Below are 19,630 nucleotides of genomic sequence, written 5' to 3' on the forward strand. Positions count from 1 at the left end.
TAAAAAAGATAACCCAATCTCTTGGCATCTGTTTGAATAAAACCGATTTGATGTCTAAACTGACTGAAAAAGATCAGAAATGAACAGACCAAAGATAAGGCAAATAAATAGTTTCTATTTAATCACAGTCTAATTTGCCTGTCAATGTGAAGTCTACTACAAATCAAGACAGAAACTAGCCTGAAGCACCAATTTATTTTCTGTGAACAAAAGGAAGGCTTATCTCCACAAACTTGCTGCCAATTTTTTGTTTCTACAAGATAAAAAATGCACTCCTCACTCACAGGAGAAACAGAAGTACCTGGGGGAGGATGCATGGAGTACTTTCAACAAATCTTGCTCTGCTTCTGTGTTTCAGAAAACAAGTCCAAGGAAAAAAGCCATTTGATAGGATCTCACAGAGATGAGAGCAAAAACACTAACTTACGTCTTGTGTTCTTTAATCAGGAAACAGTCTGTTCACTTCAGTCAGCATTTCCCTGCTCTAATATGTGTCTATGCAAACACAGCGCTGATCTGCTGCATTTCAGTCAGTTCTAGTAACAATAGATAATATTTACTTTTGATTATTTGCTTTTGCCACCTCCCCAGCACCTTCCTGTGCAGCTTTGAAATAGCTTCCAAACTCCCTCTATCCTGCACCCCAGAAAAGGACAGAACAAAGACAATGTATCAAGTTAGCTCTTCCACACAGCTAGAGCAGGGACGCTGAATAACTTCCCAAAAGGCTGAACTTGTCACAAAGCTTAGTTTAATTTGACAATCATCATAAGGCATCCATGTAAATGAAAAATTCCCACCAGGGTCACAAACATTCTCCCACTAAATAAAACGTGTTAAAACAGAGGCCTGTGATTCCAAAAAACGCTAGTGGTTCCTGGTCTCGACCAGGCTGCCGCTGCTGGCAGTGGGTCCAGGAGACGCAGCACCAACAGCAGCAACTCCGGAAGTGTAAAGTCAGCTTGTACAAATCTCTTTCAATAGAACAACAAATGAAAAGGAAAGAGATTTGTGCAGAAAACATCATTCTCCATCCTTTCTGGGAAAACAAAACAGAATTTAAAAGATAATCCCATTCAAGGAGCAAAGAGCAGAGCTTGGAGTTCTGAAGCCCAGCAATGCTGATGGCCCATTTTTAAAACTAATGAAGCACTACAGAGGCCTGAGTTTATTATTGCTTTATCCCAGTTCAGCCCAGGCTAAGGCTATGGTGAAATCCAAATTAATTTAAAGCCAGAAAATGCAGATCCAGTAACAGCACCTAAGTCCCCATCCACACATGGGTGTAAACAGATACTTTTGGTGAAGAAAAAAAAACCCTCCCAAATTTCCCCTTCTTCCTGTCTATGCAGATCCCCATAGCAGGGCTAAAATTTGTCCTGAAGTATAAAACAATTTCTCTCTCACATCTCTGTTAGCTGAGCCTCTTCCAAATGTTTTGCCTTTTATTCATACTATCCTGGTGATGCATCAGCTCAGAGATGCCTTGTGGGAGCTCAAAGAGAGCACAAGGGTACTCACATGTTAAGAAGTTTGTGGCACAGAGTCTAAGAACCATCATCGCCTGTACTCTGCAATACCCCAGGACACTTTGCCCTCGGCTTCCTGAGACCGAACAGCACAGAAGGAAGACAGTGTCTCCCCATCCTGCATGGCTGGCCAGTGATCCAGAGAAACAACACACCAGGGAAATGAAATGGCACCTTACTCCCACCATAAGTCAGAAAACAGACTCAGGTAAAGCGGGACTTAAAAGTTTCACATCAAGAAAGGTGGTGTTTCCCTCAGACTATTGTATGATAGGGCAACTGTTATTCAGGCAAACATTATTCAGGGCAGTAAAATCTTAGCATGGATATTGTCATGGTTGACTTACAGGCCAAGATTTGCTGAGGATCTTAAAAAAATTACAGGTCTTGTTAATTCCTCCGAAAGGACAGAACAGAAGACACACAGAGTGCATCTGATGCATGTGCCACACATCCTGACATACTAGAAAAGGTTGCAGCTAGACTTGTCAAAACAGTTAAAAAGATTTAGGCATCCAGCTAGTACCAGAACTGATGGCATTTGGGAACCTAATTTGAACTTTTTTTGAAAATTCAAGCCTATGTATTTCTTTATTGCTTGTCCCATCGAGTGCAAAGGGAAAACTGAGGGTAGGGTTAACTACAGAAGGATTCCAAATCCATCATAATGCTTCCCTGTTCTTTTTTATATATTTTTTTATATATATAAAGAGCATTATTATTATTATTATTTAGCCACCTATGGGCAGGGGGGAACAGAAGCTATTTAAAATTAGTTTTTTCTTTAAGCATTAGTCCCCTTCCTCCCAAATCACAATACCTCTGTCACAGGAAGGAGCATAACATGAAAACATGTTTGCTGCCACTAATGATTCCTGAGTCTCTCCTTTGCAGAACGTTAGCCCAAATATCAGGACAATGACAGCTTGACACATACACACTCCCCAGCAACATTCACACAGCAAGTAGGACATGCCTCAGTGGCCTCAGACAAAAAAAAAAAAAAAAAAAAAAAAAAAAAAAAAGAACACCCCCTCCCTCTCCCCCCCCCCCCAAACAACAAATCTGGAGAAACCATCCAAAAGAGCCTCAGGAAAGGGAACTTTCCATGGAGAAGCAACAGCCCAAGAGTCCCTGCCCAGTAAAAACTGCATCAAAATATTCATCACACAGCTGGCGGAGATCTCTGAAACCTGGCAGTATCACACGCTGGATACTTGAAGGCACATTTGCTTTGTGTTTTGGAAGAGGAATCCAGTTACAACACACTGCAGCTGCAAGGCTGAGGGAAAGGAGGCAACACTTGGTATCCTTCCTCTGTTCCTGTCCCCATTTTCAAGCTTCGTGGCTGGCGTGAACTGGTGATCTAAGCAGACACGTTGACATCCCTGAGTGAAATGGCACCATTTGTGGCCTCTGAGACTTTGTCCTCAAGCACCATTGCTGGTGTATCTGTAGTGACTGCTGTAGTGTCTATGGCAGGAAGTGGATTCAAGCCCTGGGATAAGATCTGTTGGATCGTTTTCCGCAAATTGGGGTGCAGCTGGTTTTGGGTCTGGTAAAAAATTTCTAAGGCAAAAGACTTGAGGGTGCCAGTGCAAAGGTCCTCGTAAAGTGGAATTGTGTACATCCGAGACATCTGCAAAAAAGGAAAACAGCATAAAAACACTTCAGTAAAAGTCAAGGAGTTCAGCTCTTCTACAGTCTTCAGCTACACTCCAACAGCCCAGCCCTGAATAACTTCAGACTGGAGACAAGCAACACATTTCTTCAAAAGACAGATGAGACTACTCTAAGTCTGATGCAAGGATTTTATGAATGGTAATAAAAAAGCATCTGCTTTCTGAGACTGAGCTACTTCCACAAATAACAGAGCTATTTTTTTAAAGGCCAAATAGAAGAGGCCACATTGAACACATGCATTAACCTTTTGCTCCTGCACAATAACTACTACTGAAAAGAACTCGATGAGCTCTAGCCTTGCTTGAAGTGTAATTATTCAAATAATCACATTATTTAGTAGTGCAAAAACTTGTGGTCTGGAAAAGCCAGGGCTGCTACAAACCAATAAAAAAATGCATGGGGCAGAGCTGGGACAAGGGTATTGAGTCAGGCTAGAAAAGCAGAGATTATCTGTAGGCATTTGAAATTACATCTGCCCATTCCTCCCCACCGCTAGCAGGTGAGCCATGCTCAGCCCCTTCGCAACACACCTGGGCTACACTTGGCCAGGAAGCAGAAGTTCCAAGGTCTTTCACGTCGCATGTCTCATGCACATGTCTCATGCACTGAGAGGTGCAGTGATTTTAATCCAGCAGTTAGTACCTGGTTTTCCAAGAAGCGACGGACTTTGTAAAGGTCTGGATAATAGTCATTTCGGACTACAATCTGCAACCAGCGGATACGGATTTCTGCATTCATGGAGTCCAGCTGAGAGGAGTAACATTCCGAGAGCTTTTTTATCACCTCTGAAGAGAGCACACACACAGAGAAAGAACTGTGACCTATTTTGTCAATTTTGAGGGTCATCAGAGAATAACAGTTCATAAAATCACAGAATCATAGAATCTGTTGGGCTGAAAAAAGACTTTCGAAGATCACGTATTTCAATCCCTCTGCCATGGGCAGGGACATCTACCTGACTTTACATCAATTATAATGTCAACCAGAGGTAGAGATCCTCAGAATTCAATCAATTATTCCAGGGAGAATTTTCTACTATCCTGGTAAGAGTACTCACCATGTGGCAGTGGTGATCCATCCAGCAATCTGTCCAGGAAAAGCACAGTTTGGAACGTTCTCCATTTAGTGAGGTCAACACTGCTGGCAGCAGCAACAGAGTCCAGAGGCTCTGTGGTCCAGAGTTTGAAGAGTGTCTCCACTGGTCTGGTCAGACTGGATCCCTGAGATAAGTCTGGCTCAGCTAACGGAGGTCCTGTAGCATTGAGCCAACGTTCAAACTCCAGTCCTGGAATGAGGAGTACCAAAAATGTGGAGCAGGGATCTCTGCAGGTGGCTTGGCTGCCTCAAAGTTCGGGACTGCTTCTGGCATAGTTAAGAGAGGTTCTAACAACAGCAACCAATAATTACAGTGACACAACAGTCTTAGCAGCCTCATTGGGATAGCCTATGGAACAGGTGGAAGACTGCCAGCAACACCTCTCCAAACCTCACCATGAGTTTTCTAGAGCTCAACAGTACAGTAGGTACAAGAAACACATGTGCTCTTAAGGCAGCCAGGCTGACAAGTACCTGTGTTCAAACTATGCTCTAATATTTGTGTGCCTACATTTCTCTCTCAGAATTCTGAGGAAGACTGAAGAATATGGAGAAAACACACTTTATTAAAAAAAAGGGGGAGGTGAGAGGGCTGACTAAACTCCTCCTACCCACCAGTAAACCCAAGCAATTTAAATTTATTTATACAACTAATAACAAAAAAAAAAGTTTCTTCAAAAGCAGCAGAGCCTGCTTTCCAATAGAGCTCTTCCTCTTGACCTTTTACCACCTCAATACTTTCCTAACTCTCAGCAATACTTCCTGTTCCACGCCATCTACACTAGAACTCCTATCTTCTGCACCCCCTGAATATTAGCCAGGCAAAAATTAGCAAATGCTGTGGTTAACTCATTAGCCAGCCAGTGGGCCAAGTAAAACACAGAGCTGCTGAGCTCATGCTGCAGCTTTTCCCACAGTAAACTCACTCATCTACACCTCTCCACAGGCAGTTCCCTCTCCACAAAGCTTGTAGGCATCCAGTATCCCTAAGAACTATACTCTGCTGGTCTGGTTTAAACTGACCAATGGGCTCAATAGCTACTTGCAGGGATGGACACATGGCAGGATGAGTCTCATTTCTTTAAGCAAGTGAGATAATAAGCAGCTGGTACTCCACAGACCTTCCACAAATCCACCAACAGCTATAAATAGGGGATATAAAGGAGAGTGAAGCATTCTGGAAGAGATTTTATGTGTATGAGTAGGATCTTGGGAAAGTTACAGTTCTCAAAGCATGTTTTCTGTTATTAAAATAGATGAAATTTCGAAGTGTGTTCACCTTTTCCTTGCATTTAAGCATGTGTAAATCTCACATGCACTGATCATTCTGTCTGCAGTGAAAGGTGAGTTAATGAGAAAGTTAACCAAGGAACACTCAGCTAATTAATGCCAAAACTGTCAGCAATTTAAGATGGTCTCATTCCCCAACATAGAGGCAGTAACCACATATTCTGTCAAGAACACCTGGTTGTTGCCAAACGGTTTTGTTTGCCTTAGCGTTTCCCTATGAATCCTCCAAGCCAAGCACAACATTTATCATCCAGGTTTTCTACAGTGTTTACAGTTAACTAAGTAAATCTCCTACCTGCTTTGCTCTCAACACATTGCTCTTTCAGCTCTGGAAAAAAATTCAGGAAGGAATCCAGAAGATCTTGAGCCACAACACTGGTAAATTTATACTTCTCAATGTAGGCCTAAAATAGTAAAAAGTTCAAATTATGATTAGGAGCAAGACAGCTTCCTTTTGACATAGAACCACTGCATGCCACAACAACAAAAATAATACAAACATAAATAGAGTAACTATTTGAAGGTTTAAAAAAAATGAAGAAAAATATCCTCCCTCCTCACCCAGTTAATTAAAGAAGCACCATAACAAGAAAAAAAAAGAGTAGCTGCAAATACATTGACAGCTGAGTATCATTTCTTTTTCCTTTTCTAAAACAAGTCATTAGCTGACAATTTTCAATAGGTTTTGCAAGTGTGGTTCCAGGCACCAACCTGCCCCAATATAGTAACCCATACCCTTTGTCACCCTGGTTTAAAAACCCCAAGCTAATACTTCTTAGTAGTGAATCAAGTCACATCTTTCCAGTCAGAGGCAATCTGCTGGAACAGCTTTCTAATTACTTGGAGCACAGAACAAGAGATAACAAAAGTATACTACTATTCTGTATGTAGCACCTCATAAGCTCAGAATCTCAGAAATCTTGTAGACAGATTCATGTAGGTTGACAGACAGGCCCACATCATTTCTCCACCTCTGACACACTTGTATTCAACTTTACCCTTAACAATTAGCCACAGTGACAGAATCTGGGGGGAAAAAAACCAAACAACAACAACAAAAAATCAGCTCTAAATCTCAAGAAAACACATATTTACACTCACTCTTAGGAAGGAGTCAAAGTGTCTGGGGTCACCACAAAGCTGGGACAGGTAGTAAACAAAGCAGTAACCTTTTTCATAGGTGAAGAGGTTCATTAAATTACTGGGATTTACACCTGAAAGGAGAAGACAACATGATAAACTCTAATAAGGAGAGTGATTTCCAGCCCTTAAGTTATACAGGCCCCTCAGAGATCACCAAGGCAACACATAGTGACTTAAAACAAGCCTTGTTGTCAGTACATTCAAGTTACTGCAGTAAATTAAATAGATGCAGTCCAAAGCACAGCCTGAAAAATAATTTTTTTTTTAATCAATCTTTGTAAGGTAAGTAGTAATTCCCAATGGAATAAGTCACTTCAAACTAGAAGTCACTGAAAACAGATCTGGAACTGGAGAACAAATCTTTTTTTCTTTTTGCAGCGCCAGGTTCTGGGAATCACCACACCACAAATTTTCAAAGACATCAATATAAGGTAATCATTTCTTGCTGCTCCTTTTCTGAGGCTTCCAACACATGCTTTTCCATCCCATTTGGCTCCAATATCATCTAGATTGAAAACTGCTTCACCCACCCAGATGTGACCCCAGAACTAAAGAACTATCAGTGAAAGAGATAGGTAAATCAGGAGTGCAGTCATGCATCTGGCTCAGGGAATAACCAGTCTCTGCACAGCTCAACTTAGAGCAAGTACTTGTTTATCTGCATGCTGAATACATACATACATAGTTCTTAAATGAATACATAAAGAGAGCAACATTTAATAGCAGAGGATTTTACACAATGTTTCCAAATATTTCCATTATAAAATAGTTTATTTTGCATATCCAGAATTTCAAACCCACATAGCTTTCAAGGCAGGTTTTTACATTCTTTCTACTCAGCAAATCTGTTGTGTTCTTACACAGAACAATATCTGTGTAAAGATGAGTTATCCAACTTTGAAAAAAGCTTGAAAGCTAAGCTTCCTTATTTATTTTTAGACTCGTTTACAAACCAGTACTTCTTTCTCTTTTTTTTTTTTTCATAAAGGATATGTAAAAATTAGTCTTCTTTTGTCTATATTCCACCATGGATATACAGATGTGTGTAATTTTGTGTAGAGCAGCCTCAGCCAAGAGCAATACCTGGCTCCAGTTTAACTTGAAGCTTGCTGACCGGGTTGTCTTCTCCAAGGAGCTTCATCTGCCTGTGGAGAGCATCAAGGCGGAATGCGGTCTCCAAACATGTGAAGGCAGCTCCTACCCCAGAAAGTAATTGTTAGTTATGGGAAAATGATCAGCAAAACCTGACCTGGGCAGGACTAGCACAAGGACAAAGTAAAAGCTGCTGCAGGTGCAAAAGATGGAACAGTGAGACAGAATCACAGTAATGTAATGGCAGAGAAACCTGAGTGGAGAACATCCTTGTAATGAATAATGGCAGTCAGAGCCTAACCCAGTGTATTTCCTCACTCTGATGATGCATCAGGCTGCATTGAAAAACAAAGCAGCATGAAAACTATGCTAAAGTTTACATCCTAGACATCATCTTATCAGTTCTTGCAAGATAAGGAGAGCAGCACTACAACAAATTTATTGTACAGGTAACTTTCAGGGAGCAATCAAGTGCTACAAAAACATGCTGTCACCAGTGCCAAGGATATTACTACGGAAATGTCACCTCTTGAGTGGAAAGAGAAAAGGATTGGATTTGGTTATTGTATTATAGATCCTGTGTATATTTTTTAAGCTTTATGTATCATCCTACCTGTTTTTGTAAAAGTTTTTCACCTTCCTCTCATTAGGACTCTTTACAGTTGTGACTGGGTAAACTACTCCTTTCTCTTCCCTAACTGCAGCGTAGAGCATTCCATGCTTTCAAACCAAACTAGCTGTATTACACTGCCAAGGCAAGAGATCTTTACTACGCCCTTGCAGACATCAGAAGCTGCGGAAAACGGATTTTCAGATTCAGAAGATACTTAACATCCATCGCTATTAACATTTTAGCCTTCTTTGATAAGTTTTTAACCCAAACAGAGGGTTTGTTACATAGATACAACCTCAGTCTCAATGTAACACCCGAATCCTACATAGCCCAGTGCGTAGTAAGAACCAGGATATGTTTGGAAAACAGGAGAGACTGCATGAGCAGACAAAGAAGTGGATGTGCTTCCCAGGGGAAAGCAAGAACTAGGATAACTAGTGTTAAGGGCAATGACTTCATGCAACAGAGGGGAGAATTAAGCAAGATCCAAGAGGAGTGGTAGTCAGTGGATTCAAATTTCCCTAAACAATATCATTACAAAGATGCCTTTTTACTATCAATAGAAGACACTCCAGAAATTATGTCAGAAATTGTAAGATTTAGATCAGAGGTTTGTCTTAGAAACAAAATAGAATGGAGAAAGAGCTTACTAAAGAATGGCACTGGGAAAGCCTTTTTTTAGTTTCCTAACAAATGCTCCTTGAAACAACCAGTTCTAGAGAACAGACAAAATTCAGCAAGGGTTTTGTTCTATGTTGGATGGACAGACTAAGACGATGAATAGGTTGATATCTTCTGACCTACTCACATTACTGCCATGTATAATGTGACTTAGGACAGTAGTACCCACTGAGAATTGCTCAACATAAAACAGCTTTCAAAGACACATAATATGCATTGTAACATCTCCATAGATGCTCAGAGCACTTCTTTGCCTAAACTTAATTATCATCAGCTTGTGTCCAAAAACAATATACATGAATAAAAACAAATGCTTTCTTCTAAACACCTTTGCTGCCAAGATTTCTAGGAACTTTTCCAAGATTGTTTACAATGGATGCTTGAGAAAACACATGGAACTGGCTTTTAAGAACATAACAGGACAAACTGGAAAAGCATACGTTCCCATTATTCACTTCAATAAAAAGCCAATTAAACTTAAAAGCAAGAGGAATAATTTACTACTTATATTCTAAAGACAGCACCATAAAACTGACCTGTGAAATTCACTGACGCAAGCAAAGGCAGGGCTTACAATCCTGCAGGAAGCCTCCAGCACATAAACAGACAGCTACATAAATCTATACTTTTTTTTTTTGAGTGCTATTGCCATCATTCTTTTTATCAGTAGGTAGCTACTAACTGATCAGAATTAAAAGAACACTTTTTCACAGGACAGTTATTTCACAATATAACTGTGATAAGACTTCTTATCTTTCTCTGAAGCATCCTCTGCTCACCTTGCTCTGACATATCAACATCTGCCTGGTAACCAAAAGTAGTTCAAAGTTCCCACAGCACTGTGCTAACACACTTCACTCAAAGCCCCTGATACCATATCGGATATTGAGCCCACTAAAGCCAAGACAACGTCAAACTCTAAGTATGCAAGATGTTCAACACAAAGTTTGGGGCTGTGTGTGGGTGTGTGTTCCAGAAATAAAACCTAACTGAAACCAGCTCCCTACAGACTTCTGAGCTTCCAATGCAAATACTCTATGCAGCCAACTCTGAGTTATGGTAAGAAGGAGCACAAGAAGTTTCTGCAGCGGTACCATAGGTCTCGGTGGTGATCCGGCGCTGCGCGTAGGTGGCCAGGCCCTCACTCAGCCACATCTCCTCCCACGTGGCGTTGGTGACCGCGTTCCCAAACCAGCTGTGGGCAACCTCGTGAATGACGTCAATGATCAAAAACTCGTCGCTCTCCAGAATGGAAGAGATGATGAAGGTCAGGCATGGGTTTTCCATGGCAACAATAGGGAAGGATGGAGGAAGAAAAACAATGTCATATCTAAAATTAGGGAGAGAAGAAAGAAGAAAGGAGATGAGTAAATTGCGGCTAGAAGACACATAGTAACACTTACTTCTTTCAGAAGACACACAGTAACATTTTTCATTGTTTAGGGAAGGCTCTTCTGTGACCTTCTCCTGACTTCAGGAACAAACTTTCTGGGCAAGTGGTGCCTACTTCTTCTGATCAGAGGATCACAGAATTTGTTTTGTTGGCCAAGGACCTGCTTATGTTTGGACATAAAGACTTGACAGTCTTTTGATGTGCACCAGATCCAGCACATCCCAGAAGCATTGTGCTCCCTTCACACACACAAACTCATCACAAGTTGTGTATCTGGGAGCCAGAAAACTGTTTACATTATAAACAGTAGTGTAACATGGTGTTGAGTCCCCAGAGACTCCCAGGAAAGAAAGAGGCTAGGAAGCTGTCAATGAATTCATTGATTTCCTATACATGCAGTGTCAGCAAAATCACCTTAATCTGTCTGCTTCAGAACACAACAGTAATATTTGTTTTGTTTTCTAAATTTCTTTACCAGTGATGAGCACTGGCACACTGGGCCACATTCTCAGATTATTTCAAGCAATATTTTATAAGTTAACAACAATGAGATCTTCCTGCTTACCTTTAGCAAAGAAATATATGAAGCTTTTATAATCATTTTCTTCCATCCAAAGAATGAAAGTATTCTCTCAAAACCACTCATTTTTAACACACAGTCCAGCTATTCAAGAACTATTAATGTTGGTTTGAGAGACTTGGACTCTCAATGAGTCTGTACTGAGATTTTCAGTATACTCATGCATACCACAATAAATGCAGAAATAAATGAGATTAATAAAACAACCATACATTTTAAATGGTGTCTGGCCCCATGCTGGACTTGCATCACAAAACACTGTAGTATGAAAAACCCTCACTCCTTAGGAAAGACCCACTGTTTAGAAACCTCCAGTTCTGCCCTGCAAACCAGCTAAAACACCTCCATGCCTCCATGGTCCTTCCTGCCACTTGTGGAGAGAAAACTCCAGAGTCTGTTTGCAACTACTACAATCGTGCCAGTTAAAATGCTGATTGGCCCTTCTATAGGGAGAAAGCATGACCATTTCTGAATACTGTTTTATTTTGTTCCCATTGCACATTCCCAGGAGACTGATTAAACTCACCTTCCCCATATATAGGGGCCATACAGACTCTCTGCAGCTGTCAACCAGCGTTCAACAATGCCAGAAAGCTTGCTGATGGCTGTTGGCAGCAGGCAAGGCTCTGCCCACACTCTGCTCCTGTCAGAAAACAGAAAACATCAGGTGATACTTCAGCAAACTGAATTATCTCTTAGAAAAAACAGCCTGTCTGCTCACCACACTTCCATGTATGGTAATAGTGCAAGGAGACCTCCCATCAGACCCAGGCCCTCCTAGGCTAATGCTCCATGGAACATGGCAAGAGGTAACCAAAAATCACTCCAACAAGGCAACGAGAAAGCAGCTGTAATGACTTCAGGGGACAGTAGGCAACATTTATGAAAGAGGAACATATCTTTGCCAGTGCAGTGCCATGAATTTCTTTACACCCAACTACACTTCAAACTCAGTGCTCACAGCTCACGGACTCAACTGTTCTCTTATCAACATCTTTGCTACTTTACAGTATGAAGCACTGTACAGGGACATAAAATGCAGAATGAACTCACTGCAAATCTTACCTTGGACCTATGTCTGCGTGTATGAGGTCTCCAGCCACCAGGGCCACTAGGTAGGCAGGAACTGGATATTCCATGTAAAATTGATATACACCTTCCTCTTCTACGTAGGAGCTTTGGGTGGCACTCATCAACACCTGTATGCCTGCTGGAGCCTGGAAGACACCATCATACACTTCAACTCACCAGATAATCACAGCTGAATGACTGAATCACAAATCTCTGGTTCATTTTCATGTAGGCCTGATGATGTACATTAAAAACAATAATTTAGATAACACAAAATGTAAGATTTCTGTGAAGTTTTTACACCACAATCTGCCCAGTCCATGGAAACACACCAACCAAAAATATGAATCCTCCTATATGCCAGCTGCCCCAAAAGCACCCACATATTAAATTATTTCATCTATACAAAATGCAACATTATTTGATGCTGCTTTCAAAAAACTTCAGGTTTTTTCTTTCAAAATTTAGTACAATACAGTTGAATATTATCATCAATAACCCCTATTGGAAGGGACCAGCCAAATTCTCTCTCATATTTCCATTTCACAATTACTCTTTCAGCATTGAGGACAAGGAAGGCAAGACCCACGTGGGATAGGCAACAGAGTTATGTTTGTGGCACTACCCTGATTCTGGTCCAAGAACCAGAATCACTCCAACAGTTTAAAAATCCAGTATTGCTTACAACACTGAATCACAATATTTTTAGCAGGTGTACATACACGATGTAACTATGCTTTCACAGGTTAACAGCAACTAAGAGCTCCATGAACCATTCACAGCCATCCCTTACCTTGACAGTAGCTGAATAGGTGCATTTCACTGCAGGGGTGTCAAAGCAGGGGAAGAAGGAGCGGTTACACACCGAGTGTCCCTGTGTGAAGACAAAGGGCTTGGCATTGCCGTACGTCAGCTCTGGATCCAGCCACCAGATCTGTTAAAACACAACAGAGGGAAGAAGAGGTGAGGGAAAGGGACAACAGCACAAAGATGAACTGCCAAAACCAAAATGTGAAATCAAGACGATTGTGGGGGAGAAACACCACCTCAGCTGCTCAGCTGCCTGGATGAATACCTGCCACAGGGCACATTTCCATCTCCAACTGTACATCTTTCTACTCCAGTTTATTTTCCAGAAATGCTCAGAAAAATTTCCTGCTGTCTGAACACTGAGTGGTGACACATAACAGTGACTTACAGCCACTCACTATTTCTGTTGTATCAATTTACTTGATTAATAACAAGTCCCTAACAAACATCCACACAACCTTCTTGTCAAAGGGAGTACTCTGGATACCTCCATGTTTATAACTCAATATGAACAGGAGTAGAAGGGGTCAGGTAAAACAGCTGGAAAAAAAAAAAAAAACACCCCCAAAACAAACCCAAATCCACAAAGTAAAAATCCCTGAAGCTGAACTGTGTACACAACATTATCTCTGACCCTGACACTGCCCTCCTGGCTGAAGCATCAAACATTTTGACACTATGCAAAAAAGTCAGTATATGTAAGAAACATCTGGTCAAGGACATTGGAGGCCCCTTTTTACAGAATGGATAAGGAGATTCTGAGTGGCCACAAAAGGAAAGCCAACAAAACACACTACTGAGCATGTCAATTTTCAGTATCAAATAGCAAAGGAATCACAAGTCAGACACCCAGCAAATAATTAGAACATATTAAGAATAATAAGAAAAAGTCCAATTATTTGCCTTTTGGTTTTTATATTTCAAAAGTTTGTGCTTGCTCATGCTCCCTGCCTCCAACTTTGAAGTGCAGGAGCAATTTTAAATAAGGATTTTCTTGTAATCCTACAACTCTGGAGCTGAACTTTGATGGAAAAAATCAAATATTGTGAAATTTGCAATAAAATTGGAACCACTGGAAGTCTTGGAAACAGTCAAGCACAAGGAATAAAACTTCTGAGTCTGCCGAATTCTTAGCTCAAAGCAACCAATAAATCTGAGATCAGGGAACAGCAGCTAGTGCAAACACTAGTTCAGTTCTGGTCCTCAAGGGAAAGCAACAAAACACAGAAGAGAAGCCTGGGTACTAAGTCTGCTTACATTTTAACAACATATTACAGCTCTGCCTCCTAGTTAACTTTTGGAAGTTAAAGTTTTCTCTCTCTCCTTCTGTCCTATAAGGTTATTTTTTGGTATCTTCTTCCCTTGCCTTTAGACCTTTTTCCTCAGGTGCCAATGTGCTCCTCTCCCAAATCATCCACTGGAGCAGCATCTGCAGGGATCAGTGAAAGGTAAGGACAGGAAACACACAGTCTGCAGCTTTCAGTTATTCCTATGGAGTCTCACACTTCCACTGGCAAATGTTTGGGGGTTTTTTAGGTGGGAGGCATTAGAAAATTAAAAACCTTTATCTAGAAGTAAAATTAATCTCTTGAAATTTGTTTTAAGATTGCCCTCTTCTATTTCAAGCCTGTAGGACCAGAAACAAGCTCAAAGCTGGACTTCTGAGGAGCCCTGTCTGTTCACATCCACGTGCTGCATTTCAGCACACTGCCCACAGCCTTGGGGCACCTATACAGCTACAGATTTCCATGAATTACATTTCTCATAGATATCTGCATTTCACAGCAAGGAATATAATTTCTGCAATGCCACGTTATGGAACTGGAGACAGCTATTCCAGAAGGCATTTGGGGACATATATCTCATTAAACACCAATAACTAGTAACTTCCACCCAGAACACACATTTGCAAAAAAATGAAAGTACTGTATTTTAATACAGGGTAGTAGTTTTCTAATGATCCAGGGAAGAGGCTCAGAAATTAAATTTCAAAGATCTGCCCCAATGCCTTTTTTGACTCCTCTGATCAGTGGCTTTGTGCTTTTATCATAAAGTCTGACTTCCAATCTGTATCGTTGGTCCTGCTGAAGAGACTCATCTTCAAAAGATTGTTTCCTTTACTTTTTGAGAGACAGAAAAGGCTAACAAAGAAAACAGAGATAAGGCACCACCACACCTAAATCGCTTACAACACTTGAGTAGGAAGGAAAAAGGGCTGACGATGTCTTTACAGCAGAGAGATAAGGGGAAGCTCTCCCTGAGCAGTGCAGGAGGAAAACATAAGCAGGAAGGGAAGGGGAACCAAGAGCTGATTCTTGTTTACAAGAAACTCCATAAATTAAGGACAACTTCTTTTCAACCAGTCCTGCTTTATTTGACATTTGGTTAAAGTTAAGTAAAGCACCAACCCCCAGAGCCAAGAGGGAAAACATTTGCAGAGGATGAAGTATTTTTTTCCCCTGTTTTCTAATGTCTGCAGCTACATGGCAAGCCTCCGTCTCTCTTTCCAGACGCACTTGGAACAATGATGAAAGTTATCCTGAAACAATATAAATAGATCTGTAATATAAATAGACCAGGCTATGCTGCTGGACAGAGGCAGGGCTACGGGCTGGAGCAGCATCCTAGAAAGGAGTGCGAGGCCCAGGGTGCTGCTGGGGCGAGCAGTGGAGCATAGGGACAGAGCAGCATTTGGGGCTGTAGCATCTACTCCACATCCAAATCCCTCCTGCACTTCCCCTTGGGAAATACATGTGACATCATCATCATGCTCTTCATTTTTATCTAGCTTTTCATGTATACAGGAAAGCTGTTTCACACATTAAAGCTGTTCTGTGGTGCATTTCAATTACAAAGACCTGCTGCATGATTCCTCTGCTGAACAAAGGCTTTGGGCAGCCCAGGCTTTTCCCTGCCCACATATTCTCACACTTCATAAGGCACCTGCCAAGAGTATAATTTTTATTGACTTAGATCATAATCTTTTGCCCAAATCTGGCAAATGACAAAGGCAATTAGCTAAGCCTCTTTTAATCTTAAACCTCTCCATGTTTTTACATGCATTATTGATGAAGGTCGCAGGAAGAGCTGCAAAGCCACAGCTTCTGTTCTAGGCAAACAAGGTGCTCTATCTGATCACAAAGTAAACAAAACACCTGAGATGCAGAGCATGTGACAGCAGCAAGGCACACCTGGGCAGCAAGTCATTCTATGGGGACTGAGAAATCAAGACAAATCTAAGGAATTACAGGGAAGTTTCTAGCACTACAGAGAGGACTGTCCTTTCTGCTAAATCCTGAAGATGAGGAAATGTTACAATTTTTTATACCAGAACCCAGAGCAGGATTTGCATTTAAGGAAAGAAAATAGCACTGGTGTTAAGATGTGTACTGCCAAATCAGAGGAATGACACAGTGGGCAAGAGACAGGTGTAGATTTTTCTCTCTAGGGAAGGAAAAAAGAAAGTGTCACACGAGTATTACCAAGAAGTAAGGGATGAGGGAGAAGGGGAGGAAGAGCAGGACCACTGTCCCCAACACACCTGATCAGTGTGTGCCTTCAGCCCACACCAGGAGAGATACAAAATGATTGTGACAGTCTTGCCTCTGATGGGAACTGGCAATGTACTGAGCATATGGTTTCCTAACAGCACAGGGAGCTGGAATGCTCTGTGAAAGGCAGATTTAATCTCTCAGCTGTCTCTCAATGTCCATCAAACAACCAAAGATCTTGGCTCCTTCCTCCACACGAGAAATAATGGGATAGTCAAATAACATGTCCAGATGGCCCAAAGCAAGTATAGCAAGACAACAGGTTTCCAATTTTAAACCCACTACTATCTCTGCTGCTGATCTTACTGCCAACACATTCACACTGCACTGTAACATGCATTTACTGTTTTATAGGTCCCACAAGTATGCTAAAGGTCCCACAGAAAATAAGCCCTGACCTACGGAGAATATATTCCTAGAATGGCCAAAGAAAATAGAACTTTTAGAAGACAGAGGTCTAACACTGTAAAATTGTGCCTCACTGGCAGAGAAAAGGGACTGCCAGAATATTTACAAGACATGAGTATAAGCCAGTTAACCCTTATATGCATATGGGTTACTCATCCCTGTTAAAGTGCAATGCTGGGCCAAAAACCAGCAATGACATAGAGCACTACAATAGCACCAAACCACTTTGGATCCAAACAAAATAGTTCAGCATGCTGAACATGAAGGGCTACAACAGGTGCTACTCGAGGACAAATACTTTGCCAGCCAAAACTTACAACAGTGAGTGAGCAAACATGGTAGGGTTTATGTCAGTGAGCATGCCTGCTTCTGCCTTCCAGTATCACTTGGGAAGGGCAGTGCATGTCCCTAATGCTGTGACCATCAATAATCTTGACATGAGTCCTTGCAGCTTCATTTCAGCTGAAGCAGGACACACTGTTAAAAGTACAATAAAGACTTCAAAAAACAGGATAAAGAATAGGTAGCTCACCTCTGATCCATGGGGAGCAAGACAACAACAGAGGGAATGGAAGAAATGTCCTGCTCTCAGCATCCACACAGGACTGCATGTGGGGCCAAGGAAGCAACACATTAATACAAGGTGAGACTAAATGGATGTCACATCAATCAGTGCTCTGAAGCTTCCAGTGGTTTTCACATCATTCCCAAAGCCAGATCAGTATTCCAATCGTACTGAGATCATTTCTTCATAGACTCAGCAGGACAGGCTGCCCCTTTGGCAACAGGACTGGCAAAACTCGGGAAAGCACAAGCTGGTCTAAAATAAAACAATTTGTTCAAGAGGAGGAAAGCACATTATCATGTACTTTGGGAGGTGTGGCTCAGCCAGACTGAGAACGATTACAGAGCACACAGCAATGCCAAATTAGCTTTAAAGCCTTCTCACCATAAACAAGGCAGAGAGCGGACAAAAGAAACAGGTTTCTTCATAAACCCAGGAAAAAAATAATGAACAGAATCTTCTGAACAGAGCATTGTACAAGGAAATAGTAAAGCCAGGAATTCCAGAGGTGAAAAGGAATAATATCCAAGTGGATCTGAACTTTAAAAGCGCCAGAATCTTCGTTTTTGCACTTTTAGGGAAGGACTAGAACATTAAAAAGTTACCCTATGACCACAGGAAACTTCCATCAATAAAAATCTTCACGTGGAACTCACTATTCCAAGCGAGCCAATGTGTAAGACTACCCAGATCATTCCAATGATGAAATTACTTTTGTGATCTTCCATGTAGTATTAAAATTAGACAGAGAAACATCCAGCAAACTCATTCTAATCAGCAACACTTTCCTGTCATGACGAAAGGCCTACTATTTACTTCCTGTGGGTTGTTTTGCAAGAAGCTTTTATGTTCAATTCCTGCTCTTGTTAAATACATTGTAAAAATCAAATAGATCGACACGTTTACCGGTTTTGACCAGTGCAACAGCAACACCAAATCAGAGGGCTGAGAGTCAATTCCTTTAGGCAAGATAGAGGCAACAAAGTTGCAAGACTCTTAAGAAAAAAAAAAATTTCTTTTGCAAATAGATTCACGAACCACGTGACGAAAATCACCTCAGTTTAATTCCCAACCTGAACAGACTGTACAGTAATAAAAAGAACTGATGTTCAAGTGGGAACTTCATATTTTCACTATCATAACTTCTTAAAAACACAAGGTCTGACAGGCAGCACCTAAAAGGCCGGGAATAAAGTGGTTCTAAATACCGGGGGTTTAAAAGAAGTGACAGAATTTACAAAGCATTTCACTGTTGAAGAATGCTAATCCACAGACATGGAAGCACCTCCATGGCCACATCCAAAGGGGTGTTTTGGGCCATTTCTCATCCCTTTTTTCAGCAGATAACTTGTAGGAACACGTAGAATCACCCCTGTTCTCAAAGCTCCTGACCACGGCTCATTGGAACACCAGCCTAGGTGCGCAAGGCCTGATTTTGTAAGCAGCTGGCAAAACCCCCAGGGAAACTCCTGAATTGTGGATGACATAATTTGTCCTGAAGGACTGAGTCGAGGCAGCAGTTTTCAAATTTTCACTCTCCTCGCCAACAACTGCAATGCCCTTAAAGAACGAAAAACTTTTAAATTACTATTGCGGTGGAGGATGAATAGCCTTGGGGTCCATTCGATGGGAGAAGACAGGAGGGAGAGCAGCTGGGTCGGTACGAGCACCGCTGCTGAGTGCGGCGGGGGACGGCGGGGCTGGCAGTGCCGAGAGCGCCTGCGGGCAGGGCACAGATGCTGCTGCCCAGCGGGCTGGCGCTGCCAGGCGAGGAGGACCAGGGACAGGACCGGAGGGGCTGGCAGGGAGATATCTCCCACCGCCTTTGCTGCGGGGCCGGGCGCTTCCCCGACGGTCACTTAGAACAGAAGTAAAGATGTGCGACAAGCACGGGCGACACGGGAGGGCTCTGCCAGCCGCTCCGGGACCGGTTTCCTACGTTACCAACCCCTGCCCGGTACTCACGGCAGGGCCGTCGGCCGTCGTGTAGCGGATGATGATCTGGAAGGGCTGGTGCGGCTGGAGGGCGGCGGGCAGGGAGACAGTGAGGGACGAGCCGTAGTCGGTGAAGGGGTCCACCCTGAAGCCGAGCGGGCAGGCGGAGCAGGGCGGCTGGGAGAAGAGGG

General features: G+C 42.0%; 1 protein-coding gene across 8 annotated transcripts in view; it reads right to left on the reverse strand.

Moving 5' to 3' along the window:
• Window positions 1–734: 734 nt before the first annotated feature.
• The window catches only part of ABCC5 (ATP binding cassette subfamily C member 5), a 69,341-nt gene continuing 50,445 nt past the window's right edge, over window positions 735–19,630 (reverse strand). For 5 of the 8 annotated variants that reach the window (XM_042042588.1, XM_042042589.1, XM_042042587.1 and 2 more), the window contains 10 exons: window positions 12,964–13,104; window positions 12,165–12,316; window positions 11,626–11,742; window positions 10,221–10,456; window positions 7,824–7,937; window positions 6,699–6,811; window positions 5,893–6,001; window positions 4,270–4,497; window positions 3,855–3,997; window positions 735–3,168 (listed from right to left, as the gene is read on the reverse strand). In XM_042042588.1, coding sequence (XP_041898522.1) covers window positions 2,896–3,168; window positions 3,855–3,997; window positions 4,270–4,497; window positions 5,893–6,001; window positions 6,699–6,811; window positions 7,824–7,937; window positions 10,221–10,456; window positions 11,626–11,742; window positions 12,165–12,316; window positions 12,964–13,104 — 1,626 coding nt within the window. In that variant the 3' untranslated portion in view covers window positions 735–2,895. Of the gene's footprint in view, window positions 3,169–3,742; window positions 3,998–4,269; window positions 4,498–5,892; window positions 6,002–6,698; window positions 6,812–7,823; window positions 7,938–10,220; window positions 10,457–11,625; window positions 11,743–12,164; window positions 12,317–12,963; window positions 13,105–19,469; window positions 19,625–19,630 lie in introns of those variants that run through there. The other 3 variants (XM_042042593.1, XR_006018450.1, XM_042042592.1) reach the window with 3 other exon arrangements.

This window comes from Corvus kubaryi, unplaced genomic scaffold (assembly GCF_017639235.1).
Source record: "Corvus kubaryi isolate FWS band 111438036 unplaced genomic scaffold, C.kubaryi_AGA036_p1.0 37397, whole genome shotgun sequence".
Taxonomy (NCBI): domain Eukaryota; kingdom Metazoa; phylum Chordata; class Aves; order Passeriformes; family Corvidae; genus Corvus; species Corvus kubaryi.